Source organism: Vulpes vulpes, chromosome 10, assembly GCF_048418805.1.
Source record: "Vulpes vulpes isolate BD-2025 chromosome 10, VulVul3, whole genome shotgun sequence".
Lineage (NCBI taxonomy): Eukaryota > Metazoa > Chordata > Mammalia > Carnivora > Canidae > Vulpes > Vulpes vulpes.
Genome location: NC_132789.1, coordinates 61392524 through 61415069, shown reverse-complemented (window position 1 = coordinate 61415069; position 22546 = coordinate 61392524). Strand labels below are relative to the sequence as shown.

General features: G+C 36.4%; 1 protein-coding gene across 50 annotated transcripts in view; it reads left to right on the top strand.

Moving 5' to 3' along the window:
• Positions 1–22546, top strand: part of PPFIA2 (PTPRF interacting protein alpha 2) — a 495741-nt gene that overhangs the window by 291407 nt on the left and 181788 nt on the right. For all 50 annotated transcript variants that reach the window (XM_072724476.1, XM_072724479.1, XM_072724473.1 and 47 more), the window contains one exon: positions 15546–15647. In XM_072724476.1, coding sequence (XP_072580577.1) covers positions 15546–15647 — 102 coding nt within the window. The remainder of the gene's footprint in view (positions 1–15545; positions 15648–22546) is intronic.

The following is a 22546-nucleotide window of genomic DNA, read 5'->3' as shown; positions in this document are numbered from 1 at the left end:
GATGATAAATGCTGTCAGATATCTTTTCATTTGCTCACTGACCATTCGTATATCTTTGGAGAACTGTCTATTCAGACTTTTTGTTCATTCTTTGAGTTATTTGTCTTTTTATTATTGAGTTGTAACAATTATCTATATATTCCAGAAACAAGTTCTCATTATAACATAAATGAGTTGCAAAAATTCCCTCTCATTCTGTGGGTTGTCTTTTCACTTTCTGGATAACCTCATTTGAAGTTAATTTTGATGGTGTCAAAATTGTGATGGTGTCAGCTTGGGTTGCCATGGACAGGATGGCTCACACTAAAGTATTATCTTACTATTCTGGAGGCTGGAAATCTGAGATCAGGGTACCAGCATAGCCAGGTTCTCTTCCTGACTTGCACATGGCTGCTTTCTGGATGTGTCCTCACATCTTAGAGAGAGAGCTCCAGTGTTTCTTCCTCTTCTAATAAGGGCAAAAATCTCATCCTGAGAGCTTCACCCCCATGACCTCATCTGAATTTTTTAAAAGATTTTATTTATTTATTCATGAAAGACACACAGAGAGAGAGAGAGAGAGAGAGAGAGAGAGGCAGAGACATAGGCAGAGGGAGAAGCAGGCTCCATGCAGGGAGCCCAATGCGGGACTTGATCCTGGGTCTCCAGGATCACGCCCTGGGCCAAAGGCAGATGCTCAACTGCTGAGCGACCCAGGTGTCCCTGACCTCATCTAAATTTAATGATCTCCCAAAGGCCCTATTTCCAAATACCATCACACTGGAGATTCAGGCTTAAACATAGCAATTTGGGGGAACACAATTCAGGCCATAGCAATAGTGTACATTTTTTCTTTTGTTGCTTGAGCTTCTAGTGTTGTATCTGAGAAACCAGTGCATAATCCAACATCATGGCTTACCCCGATGATTTTTTTCTGATGATTTTTTTTTGAGCATTACAGCATTAGTGTACTTAAGTGTTTCGTTTGTTTGCTTTCTTTGACTTTAGGAAGTTCTTTGTGCTGTTTCCTTAATCTGGAAAATATTTTACTCAACATACCTTTTGCCTGGCTCATTCTTAGTCATTTTTCACATGTCTTAGGTGCTCCCTCCATACACATACTTCCTGCAGGGGTTATAGTTGAATTGTGCCTGTGTATGCCAAGGACCCTGGAAATATCCCCCATCACAGCATTTATCACACTGTTCTGTAATTGCTTTATTTACCATGTCTGTTTCACCATTGGACACATTATAAGGTCTGAAAAAATTACAGGAGCTCCTACATATTAGGCATTCAGTAAGATTTTATGAGGTCAATAAAGAAATGATCAAAATGTCAATTTTTAATTTATGGTGAGAAATAGAATTGTCAAGCAGACCTGCTATCCAAACTGAGCTGACAAAGACAAGTCTCTTCTCTGCAGGAAAAACATAGAAAATTCAGTTATTCTAAAAATATTTCTTGGTATCCATGGGCTCAGAGCGTGTTACATTATTGGAACATTTAATGGCACCATGTCATAATAGTGTGTGCTGACAATTCCAGAACACATATACATGTCTCTACCCCTATTCTCACATGACTGTGATCCTTAAGACTTGACTCCCTTTCAAAGAGAGAGAGAGAGAGAGAGCTTAGAAGACCCTGACCAGCTCTTTCTTTTCTGTGGATTGGTTTTTTTCTGTTATTTGCTGCCATTCCCTCCCCTTTCTCACTGACAAATTCTGCTTTATTTTTATATTAATACAACATAATAGGACACAAACTGTTATTCTCTGAGCGATGTTCCTCTTCTAAATGCCGCACACCCATGGCAGGACAATATGTTTTAATATCCTTTATAACTTCTAGGGCACCCACTGGAGCATTTTAACTCGGTGAATAGCAAACAATGTCATAGCCCAAATATTTTTGGCTATATAATTATAACTCTGTTGATCAGAGACATGATTTAGTTTTGTTTTGCTTAGAGTTAGAGCTTTGTTGGGCTATGTAGGGAGATTTAAATATTCAGCCTGAATGCTATTTTGTGTGCCTGGGAGTGTTTGCCACAGCAGGTGTTACCTAACCAGATGCTAAAGCCTTTTAAATTAATACGCAGCATCTTGTCAAACATGCCTCCTGCTTTACACCGTCAGAGCTGTTGAAAATTGGCTTTTCCTGCCAAGAGAGTTGTCGGTTGGCAATGACTCAGCCCTGACATGCTTTAGCTACAATGCTTACTGGGCCAGGTGACTTTACTAATGTGCTTAGAATGTTGAGTTTTAATAAGTCTCCAAATTATTTTCAAGCACCAAATAAGCAAAAAGTATTTTTGGACTTTGGTAAGAATAAAGATTCATTCCCTCTCTTTCTGTAAAAATGAGTCAAGCTCAAGGACAAGCTTATTAATTGGGTTAGAGAACTAAAAGGCTTGGTTCCTGCATTAGGATTTCTCTCTGATGAACTTCCTCTCTCTTTTTTATTATATCTTATTTTCATATATCACAATAAGACAAGGCCTGAGGGCTTTTCCTGTTTGGAGGAAAAGCTGGAGCAGGTGAAATGGAAAGGATACCTGAACTGTGTAACTTCAGTCTTGGTTCTAGGCCATTGAGTTTGTCTATCTTTGTCATTTCAGTAATAATATGCAGAGGGACAGACAACAGGATTTGGGAGTTAGATAAGCTACTCAAAGTTAGGATCTGGAAAGATACTCAAACTTAGAGCCAGAACCCAAGAGGGAGGGATCTTAACTCAACAATGGTCCATCCTACTCACCTGAGTCAAGAAATCTATAAAAGGCTTAGGCTATAACCCTGGGTTCTGCCCAGACTTGTAGGCAGCTGGGCTGCTCTCAAACAGCATCTCATAGCAACCAATAGAAGGGTTCACTGCAACCTCCTCAAATATGTTTTATCCTATAATTTCACTTTGGACTCCTGACAATATCTTGAGAGTTGTGTAAGCCCCAGGGTAGTGGAAATAGATGCAGTGAGAGAGGTGTGGAGGGAATTATAGCAGATTGAGGTCACATGCATTGTAGGGGCTTTTAAGAACAGTTTTATGATTTCCAGGTAATTTCTTCATAGTTTCTACCTTAATAAACATTAACATTATGCTTAGAGAACAGAGAATGTTATTTGATGTGTTTTAAGTAATATTAACCAAATTAATGGAAGAGTAAGAATATCCTCCATGCAAAGGAACGAACTGATACAATAAGCCATTTGCTCTTGTAAAAATGTGCTGAGTATTTTTACTATGTCACATTAATGTCAGTCATTTTTATCATGCTGTTCCATTAATGATACAGTAGGATCCTCTCTTCTAGAGAGCAATCCTGCTGTCCCTATTTATTATTAGGATCTTCCAAAAGAAAAATGTGTGTATGTGTGTGTGTGTGTGTGTGCGCGCGCGTGCGCCAGGGAGTAGAGATCTCAATGACATTTATTAACTGATTTATTTAGGTCGCTTATATGACTCTTCAGTTGCATTTCAGTTGCCATGAGTGGGGGAGAGAAAAGTGCATGATTTCCTAAAGCATCTACTGAAATGTACTACTCTAATATGGAAAACCGGGTCTTAGAAGAAAACAAAATTTTATGTAGAATACACATGGCTCAAACATTACAGAGTGTATGTCATTTTTTGGACATCTGTTGTAACCAGGACCTACACTAGTCATATTTGCATTGATTATCTCATTATTATTTTTTTTCCTTTAAGATTTTATTTTTGTAGAGAAGTTTTGGATTCATAGCCAAATTGAGAGGGAGGGGCTTAGGTTTACATAGATTCCCTCATTATCAACATGCATAGACCCCCATTGTCAACATCCCCTATCAGGTGGTACGGTTTCTACAATTGGTGAATCTACATTGACACATCAATGTCATCCAAGTCCATAGTTTACATTACAGTTCACTCTTGGTGTTGTATGATCTACAGATTTAGAAAAATGTGTAATAACATGTACCTATTATTATAGTATAATACAGGGTATTTTTATACCCCCAAAACTCTCCTGTACTCTGTCTATCCCAGCCCTTTCCGTCTCAACCCATGACAACGGCTGTTTTGTTTTGTTTTGTTTTGTTGTTTTTTTACTGTCTCCATAGTTTTAACTTTTCCAGAATATCATATAATTGGAATCATGCACTATGTATCCTATTGAGAACAGCTTCTTTCACTTAGTAGTATGTATTTCAGGGTCCTCTATGACATTTCATGGCTTGATAGCTCATCTCTTTCTAGCACTGTGTAATATTCTATTGTCTGGATGTACCACAATTTATTTAACCATTCACCCATCAAAGGACATTTTGGTTGCTTCTAAGTTTTGGCAATTGTGAATTAAACCAGTATAAACATCCATATGCAGGGATTTTTGTTCCACAAGCTTTCAGTTCCTTCAGATAAATATGAAGGAGCACAATTGTTAGATCATATGGACTAATGATCTCATTTTTACTCACAGCAATCGCATAAGAAGGCACTGCTACCTACATTGCCTGGACAGACAATTGTGGCTTCAAAAGTTCACTACGATTGGCCTAGATATGAACCTAGCTCTGTTTTCCCTGAAATTGGTACTATTTGGACCAAGCCACATATGGCTTCTATGAGGAGGGAGAGTTATAAGGCCAGTTTGCCCGTGAGGCACAGTGAAAGCACTGGTTAGGGCTCACAGTATTCTTAAGGGCCCATGCACATGTTCCAATTACTTTAAAATTAAAGAAAAAAATGAATATTCATCAGTCTGGATTATGTTAATCTTTATATCAACACAATCATAAAATACAAATCTTAATACTTTTTATGAATTGAAGGGGCCCACAAAGGCAAAAGTACGTAAGGCCCACAGAGGTCATAATGTGGACAGAGTAGTCAATTTTGGGATACTGAAAAATGTACTTCCCTCCAAATGTGTCCCCAACCAATCTATGATAGATAGCATTGCCCATCCTTTAGTATTCAGCAACAAAGCTGAATCATTTCTAACAGCTGCCTTTAAAAAGCATCTGATACTCAGGGCAGTGCTGTACACAGATAGACAAATTAAAGACTAGAAAGCAGAGCAGAGGTGTGATATAAGATAGGATCATTTCAGTGGGAATATAATAAGTGAGGCATGGTAAAAACATTGCTTCATGGCTATACAGCCTGAGCCTGCCTGACAGCACTGTGTTTGATTTCAACAAACATCCACTTTTTAGATGATGCCAGTTTGCTGGATTGGAAGGTTTTTGAAAGCAAAAGCTACCCAGTACCTATGTCTATCTATGTAAAATGGTTCTTTTAAAAAAAAAGGTTTATTTACTCATGAAAGACACACAGAGAGAGGCAGAGACACAGGCAGAGGGAGAAGCAGGCTCCCAGCGGCGAGCCTGATGTGGGACTCAATCCCAGGACCCGGGGATCATGCCCTGAGCCAAAGGCAGATGCTCAACCACCGAGCCACTCAGGTGCCCCTGTAAAACGGTTCTTGTAGCATAATTGATTCTAAACAGACCCACATCTTTCAGGTCACCTTAACACATTAACATAATTTTCTATCATGCAGTTATAGGGAAAAGACAACACCAGTGTCTTGTGGGAATACGGATACATAAAAAATCAAGGGGGCACAAAATACTATTTGCATGGAGTTTAAATCTCATTTTCCCTCTAAATTGGGCAGTCTTAGTCAACAATTTCTGTGAAAACTCTGAGAGTCCAGTTGTGCCTGTCAAGTTGTATTAGTTGTGTAGGCGATCTACCTTCAAGCTATCTAGCCCAGGGCTGACCATGAGACATGGCTGTTTCACACACTAATTTTGGATGACAGCTTTTCCTGAGCTCATGCAAGGCTAGGAGGCAATTATGAGACCAGAGGTCATTAACACTGCATTTGATTACATAACATAATGTAGCAATAAGAATAATAAAAATAAATATATATATATGTATATATGTACATACAGAGAAAGAGGGAGTGATGGATGGGGTATTAATTTCTGTAAAACACATGTTTTTTAATTTCCAAGCTGAGTTTCTACAGCCTCTTGCGAATTTATAACTTATATTCTGAGATGTGCATATATATGTAATTTAAGGAATATATTAAGACATTTTGTTTTTTGCTTTCATCTCTTCAATATAATATTTCTGTTATTAATTTGTTCTAGAAAAATATGTTCTAGGGTGTAGGGCAGGAGATATGTATCATTATACATGCAAATTTATGTGCAGTTATATCCAAAGAAATGTAGATTTAAAATCCAAAGCTTTCCACTACAAATAGAATTGCTAGAGGAATTTTCAATTTTCAAAAGAGGAGACACCAAAATATAGTAAATTGGGGGTACAGCCTAACGAAGTCATTATAAAAACATTTTGAAGTTGTTAATTTTGTCTAATTTAAATGCTAGATGGTCAAGTCAGCATGCTTCCATGCCATATGCTTTCCTCAGAGCTATTTTTGATTTGCACAAATGTTAGATGGTTGGAGAATAAACTTAAAAGATGCTTTTTTTGTGGTTGGTGAGGTTGTTGGTGGTGCTTAGTGAAGCTGAATTCCAGTTCACCCTTTATTTTTTCTCTTCTTTCTCAGACTGGTTTGCACTTATGATTTTTTAGCCAGTACATACTCAGATATACTGCAGAAATAAGGCCATTGCCAGCTAATTAATAAAGTGGCCCACAAGATTAGAGAATGCAGGTTTAATTGGAGGGTAAAGAGTGTTAAAATTGTAATTATGATGAATGGATTGTCAGAGATTACTCTGGAGACTGCTGCCTGGTGTCAATGACTTGCAATTAAAAGATTGAATTTCCCTCTTGTCATGCAGCTTCTCCTGCCCTGCTTTTCTGAGGTGAGGATTCACCTATTAAATCAAGGCCTTTCAAACATTTAGTTAATGAGAAAATATGTCCTCTTTTTTTTCCCTCCCAAATCAGCCCCCTCAAGTAAGCACACCATCCTGAAAAGAGAGAAGTTATTGGTCTATTTTAGTCCTATATTTAATATTAAACATCAGAAAATGCATTTAAAGGTGAACATATATAAGAGTAGAATGTTCTGCATCTGTGCAAGGAGGGACAGCCTAGGAGGCTGCGGTGATTTCCTGAGTGAAAAGAGGCATGAGAAGGGAAGAGAAACAACGGCCAGAGGAAGCTCTGAATCTCAACACTCTCCTCCTGCCCGTTACTTCTATAAAATGTGATTAGGTGCAGGAACCCAGGGAATCCTGGTCTTGCCCATATAGCTTTCACTTTTAGCCCCTACAGGAAGCAAAACAAGAGGAGCTTCTTTGCACGAAAACAGTGAGAACAATTCACTGACCTAAGGGCTTTTATTTGAAATATTAGCAGCTCAGACACTTGAATTACACAAGTTCATCCTTAGCTCTGATGCCAGTAGGCCCAGATACAAAGGCAAGTTACCTCTGCTCTGAGATCTAACAGACCTGGGGCAGATGGGAACCCGTACTGGCTTTACTGGAATTAATTTCTCTCTTATTTTAGATTAATTGATTGATTGATTGATTGATTGATTGATTTGAGAGAGAGAGAGAGAGAGCTCATGATCTATGAGATCATGACCTGAGGCAAAACCGAGTCAGACCTTTAAGCCACCGAGGTGCTCCATATAGTTAAGATTATCTTTTAATCAAGTTTTTTTTTATAAGACTTATAAATTGGAATTAGGGGTGCAAAGAAATTAGATGACTTGTGTTTGGTGTAAGAAATGATGCTTTCAGTTTTTTTAAGATACTAACAAGAAAAATATTTCTCTCTATATAGATAGATAGCCAAACGAATTTGGGAAATTAATATATATGAATTCACAATTCATATATATACAGATATATATATACACACATTTATATATATACACACATATATAAAAGAAAAATATTTTTTGGCTTTATTTATTTATTTAAACTCCAGTGTAGTTATACAGTGTGACATTAGTTTCAAGTGTATAATATAATGATTCAACAGCTTATATTACTCAGTGCTCATCAGGATGTATATACTCTTAATCCCCTTCATCTGTTTTCACCTGTCCCCTACCCATCTCCCCTCTGATAATCATCGATTTGTTCTTTATAGTCAAGAATCTGTGTTTTGGTTGTTTTCTCTTTCTCCCCCCCTTTGTTCACTGTTTTGTTTCTTAAATTCCACATATGAATGAAATCATATGGTATTTGTCTTTACCTGATTGGCTTATCTTGCTTAGCATTATACTCTGGCTCCAGCCATATTGTTGCAAAAGGCAAGATTTCATTCTTTTTTACGTCTGAATAAAATTCCATTGTGTATATATACCATACATTCTCTATCCATTTATCTATTGATGAACACTTGGGCTCCTTCCATAGTTTGGCTCCTGTAAATAATTCTGCAATAACCATGGGGGTGCATATATCCCTTCAAATTAATGTTTTTGTATTCTTAGAGTGAATAATAGAGGAACCAGTGAACTGGTTCCTAGGGCAGTTCTATTTTTAATTTTTCTATACTGTCTTCCACAGTGGCCACACCAGTTTGCATTTGCACCAACAGTGCACAAAAGGGTTCCTTTTTTTCCTCTACATCCTTACCAATGACTTGCTGTTTCTTGAGTTTTTTACTTTAGCCATTCTGACAGGTCTAAGATGATATCTCATTGTGGTTTTGATTTGTGTTCCCCTGATGATAAATGCCGTTGAGCACTTTTTTATGTGTCTGCTGGCCATCTGTATGGTCTTCTTTGGAGAAATGTCTATTTATATCTTCTGCCCATTTTTAAATTGGATTATTTGATTTGGGGGGTATTGAGTTGTATATGCTCTTTATATATTTTGGACACTCACCCTTTATTGGATATGCCATTTGCAAATATCTTCTCCCATTTGGTAAGTTGTCTTAATTTTGTTGGTTGTTTCTTTTACTGTGCAGAGGCTTTTTTATTTTGATATAGTAGCAATAGTTTATTTTTGCTTTGTATTTTAAAGGATTAATCTACATGGTGAGTTGAATTAGTTTTGAGACTGATTGATATAGCTAGAAATGATTCACTCTTTTTTTAAAGATTTTATTTCTTCATTCATGAGAGACACAGAGAAAGAGACAGAGACACAGGCAGAGGGAGAAGCAGGCCTCCTGTGGGGAGCCTGAGGTAGGACTCAATCCCAGGACCCGGGATCCCACCCAGGCATCCCAAAATGATTCACTCTTGAGTAAATGTTGCTTGAATGATGAATGCTCAAATGCTTATAACCTATTGAGAGCAAAAACTTTAACTTGCTTCCTTTTTTATCACTATCTAGCACTTAGAATAGCGTCAATATACAGGAAGTGCTCATAGGAATGTGTGTGTGTGTGTGTGCGCATGTGCATGTGTGCGCATGTGTGTGTGTGTTGGGTGCATGAGTACTTATTAGGAAAGAGCAGTATGTTCCCTTTGGTCTGAGAATACTTACATGGCACTCTGTTTCCTGACCACTCTTTAAAATTCCAAGAAAAAAATAGAGTAGGGAAAGTCATTTTGGTCCTGGGGAAAAGTAGGAATTTGGGCAGACTATGGTTGGGAAAGAAAATGATTGGTCTGAAAAGTTATTGAATATGGCTTGTGGCTGGTAACTGATCTACTACTCCTGTGTCAGTGACTCAAAGCAAACTCAGCTCTTCCTATAGACTCCTTTGAATTCAGGAATGGTGGAGTATGAATGAAGTTTTCTTCTAACATTTATCTTTGCTGTCTCAGCTTCTGAAAATACTCTGTGTTCTATATTGTGTTCTCTCTTTCTTACCTTTTTCACTCAAAATTATACTTTTGAAATCTTTCCATGTTGCTATAAGAAGATCTAGCCTATTTGTTCTGCCCTTTGCGCAATATTCTATTATGTGCATGTGCTATATTTAATTCCCCCATTTTCTATAGATGGAAACCCAGGTTGTTCCCAATTCTTGGCCACAACCCCAACTTTCCTCACAATCTCTGATATTCTGATGCCTATAGTATAGTTCCAAAAGCATATATTTTTCCAAATATGCCTTTTTGCCAAGGGCAAAATATATAGCATACATCATTTCCTAAATTCATTTGGCTATAGATTTTTTTTCTGAGAATCTTATAGAGATACAGTTCTATAGACTATAGTTTGGGAAACTAGAGAAATAACATAGATTAAATATGTATTTTTTGACACTGAATAAGACAATATAACCAATGAACAAATGATAAATCTAAGTACATGAATCATTGGGAACAATAGTACCACTTTATATACATGCAACAAAACATAATAGACAATAATGCCATTGCTATGTAGAATATGGCACAGGATAATATTTTAGATGTAGACAAAAATAACTGCTACAAAGTAAAAAGGATATCAGACATACTGTATGTGGAGCAAATTCTAAAAATCTCACTCAGAAAAAGAAATAACTACCCAATTATACCTTTTAAATATTGTTTTGGTATTAAAATTTAAAAGCTTAGGGAAAATGAACTATTCATTTATTGTTATAACAAAGATTCATTGCGTATAATTCGTCAGGAACTATGCTAAATCCTGAGGATATAAAAATAAACAAGATAACAACCTTGCATTAAAGGATCATACTGCTACTTGGAGGAGATGAAAACATAATTCAGTTATTTTAAAAACAATTCAGTAAATGCATTAATAGATTTTGGGCAAGGTACTATAGAACATTAATAATGCAAACTGGTAATGTAACTATAAATTAGGGGGTGTCTGAATGGCTCATTCGGTTAAATATCCGATTCTTGATCTCAGCTCAGATCATGATCTCGAGGTCATGAGATCAAGCCCGTTGTCAGGCTCCGGCTCTGCACATCGTCTGCTTAAGATTCTCTCTCTCTCCTTCTCTCTCTGCCCCTCCCCCTGCTCACTCTATCTCTCTCTAGATAAATAAGTAAAACTTTTAAAAATAAATAAGTAAATTTAGTTAGGCAGAGAGAATGTGGAAGGAATAAGAGATAGTATGTGAATGAAAGAAATAGAAGAGAGATGAGGTAATGGAAAGATGGAAATTGAAACAGGAAAGGAATATCTGTGGTAGTTGCAAAAGACATCTTCTGAGAAGGAAGCTTTACAGGGTCAGAGTCACCTGTAAATTAGCAATGTCTCTAAGTGGGTAGACTAAAAAGTTAAATGTGTCACTTTAGTGATGGGTTTTGAGTGATGAAAATCCCTAATGTGGCTCAAATGTGATTTCTGAAAGATCTATGAGATCAAGTGTAGCAACTATGTTATCTTTAGATCTTCAACTCCTAGCAGGGGGTCTGAAATGTCGTAGGCGCCCAATAAATGTTGTATGGATGGATGGATAGAAAGCATGGTAAGTTTGTATCAATTGATACTGTTAAGAAATTTGATGATTTTGCTTTTTCAGACAAAAGGAGGCAATGTTGTAGAAATTACAGAGTTTTGAAATCAGGGTGGATTATTTTTATCTATGTGACTGACCTTGAGCAAGTTATTATCCCTGATAAGCTTCAACATCCTCATCTGAGAAATAGGGAAAAGATTAGGTAATTCACATAAAATGCCAAGCTCAGGGCAGAGCAAAGTGGCTCTTCCTCAAAAGGGTAATTGCCATTGTTTGATGAGAAATAGAGTGAATTAATTATAAAAGGGCCATGTTTTAGATAGTTTGAATTTTGAAAGTTAAAGTCTGTTATATTTGGTGTGTTTGAAAGTAAGAAGCTCTGAAAAGTTTTGTGAGCTTGAGAAAGATACGATTTTTACAAAGACTAAAAGAGGAACAAATTGGAAAAGGAAAGTCTGTGGTCGGAAGGGAAAAACAACAAATTGTCATCACCTGTACCTAACATTGGGTAAATTTCTTACCTTCTCTAGGCCTCAGTAAGATTTTTTTTAAGACTTTATATTCTTAGAGCAGTTTTAGGTTTCTAGCAAAATTGAGGAGAAGGTACAGAGATTGCCCATATGCCCTCCGCCTCCCCATATGCACAGCCTCCCTATTATCAACACTCCCCATCAAAGTGATGCATCCATTACAGCTGAGGAGCCTACACTGCCACCACTTTACCACCCAAAGTCGGCAGCTCGCATTACCCTTGATGATTATTCCACTCTTGGTGTTACACGTTCTGTGGGTTTAGACAAATACGTAATGACCGTTATCTAACATTTTTCCATGCAGAGCATTTTCACTGCCCTCAAAATCCCCTGCACTCCACCTATTCATCACTCTCCCCCAACCTAACCCTTGTCACTCACTGACCTCCACAGTTTGGCCTTTGTCATGTGGCTGGAATCATGCGATATACAACCTTCCAGAATAGCTTCTTTCACTTAGTAGTATGCATTTAGGTTTCCTCCATGTCTTTTCCTGTCTTGCTGGCTCGTTTCTTTTCAACATTGAATAATATTCTATAGTCTGGGTGTACCAAAGTTTATCAATTCACCTATTGAAAGTCATCTGGTTTCTTTCAGGTTTTGGCAATTACGAATAAAGGACCTTATAAAGGTCCGTGTGCATGTTTCTGTGCGGACATAGTTTTTCATTCCTTTGGACAAATGCCAAGGAATGAAATTGCTAGATTATATGATAAGAGTATATAGTTTTATTTAGTGTTATTCTAGCATTTTGTTATAGAGTTTTATTATGATTAATGAGATAATCAATATAAATTGCCTTGCAGTGGGACACCTGGGTGGCTCAGCAGTGGGGAGTCTGCCTTCAGTTGATGGTATGATCCCAGGATCACGGGATCGAGTCCCACGTCAGGCTCCCTGCATGGAGCCTGCTTCTCCCTCTGCCTCTCTCTCTCTCTCTCTCTCTCTCTCTGTCTCTCATGAATAAATAAATAAAATCTTTTAAAAAATAAATAAATTGCCAGGCAGAATGCCTGCCATATTGTAAGGGCTGAATCAGTGTTAATTATATTTGGTGTTATTAACATCTCATAAAAGATATATAAAACTCAGGTCATTTTAACAGTAAGGATGGAGAAGTAGATACAGAAAGAGAAATATCAAAGGAAGGTGTACAAACATTTGATGAGTAACTCTGTATGAGGTGTCTGCCTCTGTGGCAGTCCCAGATACACGGAATGTGCTTGTCTAATTCTTGTTGCTCTGCGTGGAAGACACACTTTGCCTTCGGCCTCCTAGTTCCCCATACTTCCTTTAGACTAATTAAGGATAACACAGGTGAATGTAAGTAATGGTTATCCAATGCTTCAGAAAAGGAAAAAAAGTACTGCTGAGTGCACTCCAAATCTGAATCATACAAATGTGATGAATAGGTAGGATCAATCAAATGGTAGAGAGCAATGACACTACTGGTCAAGCGTTCTGGAAAACCATATTTACAGTCTAAGTTACTGTGTATGGGTTGTGAACTTCATGAACTTCATGAAATTCTTAGTATTTCAGTTTCCTCAGCGATCAAATGGGAGTGAGATACCCCCATGGGTTATTTAGAGAGAAAGAGGAGATAAAAAATGTCAAAGTAGTGCCTGAAATTTTCTAGGAAGTTAATAAATTTAAAGTTAATCTTAATAGATGGAGACACCAAAAAGCTTGCTCATATTCAGTTCCATGATAACAAATAAAAAATCCAAAGTCATCTATCACCCATAACATCATGACTAATTTCTGTCCTTGGTTTTGAATCTATGATTGTTTCAGTGCGCTTATATTCTCTGTGTTCTAAGCATTAAAGAATATTTCTTGATTGTAGAGAGTTTTGATGATAAAAATACATAGGAGGAAGAAAAAAAAAAGCACCAAAGCTCACCTATTATTTTAATACCTGGAAATACCTCATGTTAAAATTCTGAAATATTTCCTCTGATATTTTATCTGAAATATTTCCTTTGGATATTTTATCTTTCTGTAGATGTAAGCTAAATCTCTAGAAAGATAGGCCTAAATATAAGTTTTTAAAAACTGTTCTGAGGTCAAATATAGATTTGATTTGATTTTGTCTATAATACTCATAAGTATAGGATTACTTTTAAATGCCTACATGTTAACAATATATAATACAGCATCGTCATTTTCTTCTTTTCTCCAGCAAAATTCTGCTGTTTTTATAAAGTTTTGCTTTTATGAAAATGTTTATTGTTTTCTACTTGTTGCTTATTTCCATTCTCCGCTAAATAATATGCTCAGAGAATATCAACAACATTTAAGCAGGCAGCAATCAGAAGGGAAAACATTTATCTGTATAATGCCAGCCTAAATGTAACAATGAACTCTTTCATCTTCATTCTAAGCACTAAGTCTACTCTGAGGTCTTTGAAGTACCCATTTGGGCTAAAGCCACTGAGAAAGAAACTCAGCAAAATAAGTGGTTTGAAGCAAACAAAAATATAAACCCTAAACCTTCCACAGCTTTGCATAATCATCATATTGATTTACTTTTGACTATATTTGCCTTTATAGAGGTTAGGTTAACCAAAACTGTCTCACTGATTTTCATTTTTATTTTTGATCTTCTGACAGTACTTTCTCAGCATGGAGCTGTTTTCCCAAATATTTAAATATTTGACAAGCATCAGTTTTACTACTGAAAATCATTTTAAATGATTTAAAGATAATCATAATGATAACAAAGACCTCTTTACTATTTTTCAAAATCATTTTAAAATGGTATTTTCTTATAAATTGGAGTAGCCGAATAATTAAGTAAGTTTCTTGATTTTCTTTTATGTAATCTTTACTGTGTCTAAACTCTGCTTCATGGTAAAAATACCGAGATCACACAATTTCTGATCCTATTTTGAGGAAGCTATTGAAGAGTCCTCCAAATTGTCATTTTTCACACAGAGAGAAGATTACTCCAGAACCATCAATATTTTTTATAGCACCATGATCCATTTTCATTTACTGAAAATAAATACTATGTATGTCTTAGACATTGAGATTGTAGCAGTGAAGTCAAAGTCCTAGTTCACATGGAACTTATGTTTCAGAGGGAAAGGCTGAGCAAGGCATAAATTTGCTGGATGATTGTTATTAACTCTTAGATATTTATTATTTAGTAATAAATAATAAATATAAGAGGAAGATTCTCTTCTCTCATCTTGTTAACATATAAATGAACTTCTTAATCTCTAAATAGCACATTTAGTAGGATTTTCTTGTGGTTGTTGTTAGTAGTGGTTTGGTTTGGTTTTGTGGGTTTTTTTTTTTTTTTTGATGATTTAGTATGCTCAATCTGAACATTGTTGAATAGGAATGAAAGTATAAGATTTTTGTTGTTCACAAAATTAGCCACATTTCAATAATTCTGTATTATTAGTATATTGTCAATGTTAATTTCAATGTGATGTATCTGATACATTTTGAAACATATAATATTCACTTACCTAAACAACATATTATAATAAAATGTGAATGTTGAACATCATGGTTTAGTATTTTTCTGAACATTGGAATCAAATTGATTTAATAACAGAAATATATATGTAAGCCAGTCATTGAAGTTATTATTCCCTTTTTTTTTACATTCAAGTTTATATTTTTATTTTTTTTATTCCTGTGGAAAACATTTTATTTTAAATATCTGAAATATATCTTCAAATATATTTATTCCTTTTTCAGGAATTTGCTGCACTGACAAAAGAATTAAACGCCTGTAGGGAGCAACTTCTAGAAAAGGAAGAAGAAATTTCTGAACTTAAAGCTGAAAGAAACAACACTAGAGTGAGTATAAAAGTGCCTCTGCTTGGAATCGATTCCATATACAGTTCAATGCCTTATCTCTTGTACACTTATAAAAACACAAACATTTAAAAACTTGAGGAAGACCTCAGGCGTACACCAACTCGTGGTCTGTTACTTAAACTCATGGAGAATATTCTATAAAACTCAAAACAGGAAGTCCAGAGACCTAAATTACAGTCTCAGCTTCTAAATCATTATGTTGCCTTAGAAAATGTTTTTATTCCTTCTGGCTTTTGCTTCCCTTGACTTGGAAAAGAAGGACTGGATCTCAATAGTTAGTTTCAAACTCTCAAAATGTTGTATTGGAGTAGAATGCCCATATTTCAGAGGCTGGATGTGGGCAGAGGAGGAGAGGCTCGAGAGGGTATGAGTTTCCGTGATGGGGTGATGTGAGGGTTTGGCACTGGTCCTCACCTAGTTCAAACGTATAAAACCACTGAAGCAGAACTCTCCGAATTAAACAAGGCCCAGCTTTTTTTATTTCAGAAGATTGAGGAGATTTCTATTTCTGATGTTCTGATTTCATGATTTTGATGGTTTACTATCTTCTGTTCTTGGAAAACCCCTGTATTCTTTCAGTCTCATGCCCTGTGATATTCAAGTCCAGAATTTGATCAAAGATCCTGTATTTTCTCATTCAGAAGAAAAAGTCCCTAAATTTCATAAAATGTATAAATCACCAGATCACCTATAACTGAGAATAGTTTCTCTCCTAAAAGAATGTGGAGGAGAAAACTATATATCCACTCTCACGTGGATATATATTTCCATTTCAACATGAAGTGGGTGAAAAGTAATTTCAGTGTATTGTGCAGATTAATGCTAAAAAGTGAGAAAGTGAGGTATAATTAATAGTGTATTCATTTTATGCTTGATCTTGGAGAGTAATAAAAAAAACAATAGCTCCAAAAACAGTGAGCTTATGCCTTTAAGGAAAAGTACCAGTGTATGCATAATGGTTTTATGATTGAAATCAATTTATCTCTTTATTCATCAGTCTTATTTTATGGTAAAGAGAATTCACACAGGGCAGCAGGGTAGCTCAGCAGTTTAGTGCCTGCCTTCAGCCCAGGGGGTGATCCTGGAGACCCGGGATCGAGTCCCACGTCGGGCTCCCTGCATGGAGCCTGCTTCTCCCCCTGCCTGTGTCTCTGCCTCTCTCTCTCTCTCTCTGTCTCTCATGAATAAATAAATAAAATCTTAAAAAAAAGAGAGAGAGAGAGAATTCACACAGTTTACACACAAGGAATTGGTTTTCATTGAGACTGATGAGCCAGTCATATGGACTGCCTCAAATAGAACATAACAAGGACAGTTTAGATCATGTTATCAGGTGTCAGATGAATTTTTTTTTCTATTTCTTTCTTACTTTTGATATTTTCCCACCCTTGATTTTTTAACTTACACGTTTTTCATGCAAATTTACAGTTTATTTCTGCCGTGAGATTTATTCAGCTCCATTTCACTATATTTTCCATTTTAATGCTTTAGGCTACATTCCCTGATGTAGCACAGTACAGCCAAATGTAAAAGTGGGATCAGGAAGCTGAACATGGAAGGAAATGTAAACTTCTTGGTAGACTTTCAACTAATTCTCATATTTAAAATGCAGCAGAAACTCTAACCGTGTATTTCTCCTTTATACAACTTTTTAAAAATTTTTTCTATAGCCCTTTACTCCTTTCTAATGCCCTATGAGGGACATGTTATAATTATTCCCATTTTACAGATGAGGTAACTTCTCAGAAAAAGGAAGATAACTTGCTTGAAGTTACATAGTAAATAATTAGAAGAGAAAAGGGATTTGAAAGCTAAGGCAGTCTAAGTCCAGAGCCTGTGTGTGCTCTTAGCCATGAGGCCATTAGCACAATTACTCAAATTAGATCCATGGAATGGGTACCTGGGTAGCCCAATCACTTAAGTGTCCAACTCTTGATTTTGGCTGAGCTCATGATCTCAGGGTCATGGGATTGAGCCCCACATCAGGGTCCCCACTCAGTGTCTGGTTCAGGTTCTCTCTCTCCCTCAGGCCCCCCACCCCATTTGTATGTGTTCTCTCTCAAATAAATAAATAAATCTTTAAAAAAAAAAAGTTAGATCCATGGAAAACTCCAAGATTTACAACAGTTCAGGGAAGACTTTACCCTAAAAGTAAACCATTGCAGTATGGAGTGTATCATTCCTTCCTGACCATGACTAATTTCAGAGAACTAGGAGATTTGGCAGCAGCATCCAACAATCTTCATCATATTATACTCCATAGGGCCCAGAAGTACCTGTGGCTGTTGCACCTGCAGACAATCCTTGGGGGTTAGAAGCAGTGAGGCAAGCTGTACTTGCAATACCTCTTCAGGGTCCAAGTGAGAAAGATAGAGATATTAAGTTCCATTAGGGTAATGGAAAGGGAAGCCATTAATTTTTTTAAAAATTATTTATTTATTTATGATAGTCACACACAGAGAGAGAGAGAGGCAGAGACATAGGCAGAGGGAGAAGCAGGCTCCATGCACCAGGAGCCCGACGTGGGATTCGATCCCAGGTCTCCAGGATCACGCCCTGGGCCAAAGGCAGGCGCTAAACCACTGTGCCACCCAGGGCTTCCTGAAGCCATTAATTTTAAACATGACTTTAAACATGAATAATAGGGCAGTCCAGGTGGCTCAGCAGTTTGGCGCCACCTTCCGTCCAGGGTGTGCCCCTGGAGACCCGGGATCGAGTCCCGTGTCGGGTTCCCTGCCTGGAATGGAGCCTGCTTCTCCCTCTGCCTTTGTCTGTGCCTCTCTCTCTCTCTCTTTTTCTCTCTGTGTTTGTGTCTCTCATGAATAAATAAATAAAATTTTAAAAAATAATAATAAAAAACATGAATAATAGGTACTTTGAAAACATGAATAAGAGCAGAAAACATTTTTCCACCCTTCTTACAGTAGTTCTGTGGAGGATTTTTGTTGTTGATTAGGGAAAAAATAGGGAAATAGACTTATGAAAACGTCTTTGTACAAATTTTCAATTATACAATAACTTCCTAAATTTCATAACCACCTGTCACCCTCTCCATCACACAAAAAAATATCTAGGGCTAAAAATGAGACATACGTTCTCTCCTATCCCATAGTGCCCTCTTTGCTAAATATAATACTTTTTATGGATTTATATAATAGTTTCTCCTTCTCCATGTTCTGGGGTTTTTTCTTGCTATAAACACCTACTTATTAATCATAGAGAAAGAGAAACAAGGTAGTATTTCCTTCTCACACCTAAAGAAAATTTGATTGGTGTTATATTGTGAGGAAGTTTAAAGTAGAAGTGAGTGTCTTAATTTCCAGGTTTCTTATACCTGTGACTTTCCATGTTGACGAGTTAACATATGCTCATGAGTTGAGATAAATACCACAAGACAGTCCACAAAGAGAACATAAGAGGATAAAGTATTTGTGATAATTTTGAGTATCATCAAAAACAATAGATGAGACAGGACTCTACTGAATAATATTTGAATGAATTATATCTTCTCCAAATAAAAAATAGAAGTTTCAGAGGGAGTTCAATGAATGCAGTTTATCTATCAATTAATAATGATAAAACGATAATAGCTAACATTAATTTACATGTGAAATGTTTCTCTTAATGTTTTGTATGTTTAACCCACTTTATCCTTACAGCAATCACATTATCCCCATTTAACTGATGGGCAAACTAGCATATAAATAGTTTGTCTCAGGCCATGCAGCTTATAAGTGACATTCCTAGGGAATCTACTCCTCAGCCTAACCACAGGCCATGTATTTAAGAGATCATATGCTTAAAGTCACTTGCAAATCGTAAGTGATACAAAGGATTGTGTATAGGGAAGAGCAGAGTTTATTATTTTGTAGTTCAATTCTAATGTTCAGCAATTGATTTTATATCATTGTGTGCAAAGTATTTTGAGGTATTTATTCTGATGTCAGAGCTGAAAGTTGTGGTCATTTATCATTTTGCCACTATAGTAACACGGGATCCCCAGCTCAAAAATATGAATGAATGAGAGAAATGAAAGTACCACTAAATTCAGCTGCCTCAAATAATTAAATTGAGGACATCCAAATAAAACCATAATAAAATAATAATGATATTATTAATGATTTTTAAAAGATTTTATTTATTCATGAGAGACACAGAGAGAGAGGCAGAGACACAGGCAGAGGGAGAAACAGGCTCCATGCAGGGAGCCCGATGCAGGACTCGATTCTGGATCTTCAGGATCAGGCCTTGGGCTGAAGGTGGCACTAAACCCCTGAGCTACCCAGGCTGCCCTATTATTAACGATTGCACAAAAATAGAAATTTCAAAAATATTCAAAAAGCTTTATAGTTTAATATTTTCACACCAATAAAAGTGTAGACAAAAATGATTAAACAAAATTTGTTATTTCTAAAACTTCTCTCACAATACTTAGGCAAATTTTTGTATAGAAAATAATTTATTCCTTCCATTTTTTCAGCATACTCAAATCATCTGCTAAACCTTACCATGTTTTGGCCAAATTAATTAATGAAGAGGAGAAAGGAAACCAGAATATTAAACTAGTTCTTGTTTCTTAATATAGGAGTGGAGAATTTTTATTGTTTTGGAACTGTTTTAACTATTTTTGTGGCTATAGATCTCAAAGAATGCTTTATATTATTGGTAGTATTTTAGAAAGTAGCTATTGTGTGACTTTGAAGAAGTTATAAGGCGCCCCTGGGTGGCTTAGTTGGTTAAGCATCCGACCTTTGATTCTGGCTCAGGTCATGATCTCAGAGTCATGATATCCATGAAGAGCCCCGCAGTGAGCCCGGCATCAGGCTCTGTGGTCAGTGTGGAGTCTGCTTGAGATTCTCTGTCACTCTCTCTCTCTACCCATTCCCCCTGCTCACACTGTGTCCCTCCCTAAATATATAAATAAAATCTTTAAAGAAAGAAAAAAAAAGTTAGACTTCAAGAGCCAGTCTTAATATCAATTTTAAATAATAAAGCTATAATTTCCCCTTAGAGATCATCAACTAAAAGACTTAATGGTCCTTAATTTAAGCTAAAGACTTAATTTGAAACATTCTTTATCATGCCTTTACTTATGTTTTCAGCCAAGAAATTATATGGACATTTAATCAAACACTTGTCATTACTAAAGGGAAGCTTCCCATTCTTGACAAACCTCTGTCTACACTAGTTAATAAAATCCCTCCAAACATATTTCCTCAGTGAGTGGAAAGCACAGTTCAATTGAGAAAGAAAGACCCTCGCAGCTGAAGGCAGGTGAAGATAAATGTGCACGTATGTTTAGATGCAAGTGTACGTGTATCTGAAAGTGCTCTGAGAGGGTATGATAAAGAGAAGGGGGCCTAAGGACACATGCCCTCCCAACAGTTATTGCAACCTGGGATTCAAACATTTACATAGGACCATAGGGGATTGTAAACAGCATTTGAGAGTATGGCTGTGTTGTGTGGCCATATTGCAGCAGCCGAATTCGTGTACAGACCAGAATATGTGTCTGCTTGAATGCTATTTGTGATTGAAAATAATTGCACATGGGTTATGTTGAATTCAAATTTAATAATAAGTTGTATAATTTTCAAAATTTAGTTTAAAAATTTCCAATGATGCAATATGTACATATGCCTATATGATACATTTTTATATATATGTATGTATATGTACACATACATATATATAGGCTGTGGTCACTTAAAATGAATTCTAATTTAGGATTATTAGTGGCCATGTATGTAGTCCCTGCAATCCTTTGAGTACACCAAAGAGAGTGCTGTCTGCAAGACTTAGTAAATATTAGACAAAAGTGCAGCTCCTGGCAAAGGTGTAAAATTAGTAGATTGTCAGTGTTATCTTCGTGAGTTCCTCTTTATTTTTCATTTATTTTAATTTATAAGCTTAGAAGCCAGAGATAGATGCTAGATCTGAATAATTTGGCCACATTCTCTACATTAGATAACTTACATTTATCTTACTTCGATTTGACAAGTGAGTATTAAGCATATATTCTATTGAATATTTTCCTAAGTACTGAGGCGTATTCAGGATAAGTTAAATTGTTGAGCCCTTAAGAAGTCGGCATTATATTATTATAAGAACACATTATTTGGTTGTTATTATTTTACATATATGTTTTATATTATATACATATTTAATATATATTATTCTAATTGCATAAAACAGGAGAGCTTAACTGTTTTAATCAAGAAGACATTAATTAAGGAATAGAAGAAATCTCCAAACCTAGCTTCCAGTCACAATGGCTAGGACCATATTTCTTAGCCTTGTGGGTTTTCCTTACATTCACAGTTCCAGAAATGCGCAGTCTCTGCAACTACCTGTGACAAGGAAATGGATCCCATGTCTTGCACGTTTCCTCACTTGGCTCCCTTTACAATCTGTCTAGTGTGAGGGGCTCTGGTTGGCTGACTCTTAAGTCACATGTCTGCCACCTAGTGGTTAACCATGCCCGAGAAATTTTGTTTGTTTGTTTCCAATATCGAGAAGATGACATTCAGTATGCAGCTTGGAGCTGGAGAGAGAGCTACAAAGATGGAGCATATGTTCAAAAGATTTTGGATAACCACAAATACCAAGTTTCCACTGCAACCTAAATTTTATTATACTCTTCTCTTAAAAAAAAAAAAAAAGATTTTATTTATTTATTTATTTATTTATTTATTTATTTATTTAGGAGAGAGAGAGAGCACAAGTAAGGTGAGGGGCTGAGGGAGAGGCTGACTCCCCACTGAGCAGGGAGCCCGATGTGGGCCTCAATCCCTGTACTCCAGGATCATGACCTGAGCTGAAGGCAGACACTTAACCAACTGAGCCACCCAGGCAACCCTATTACACTCTTTTCATAT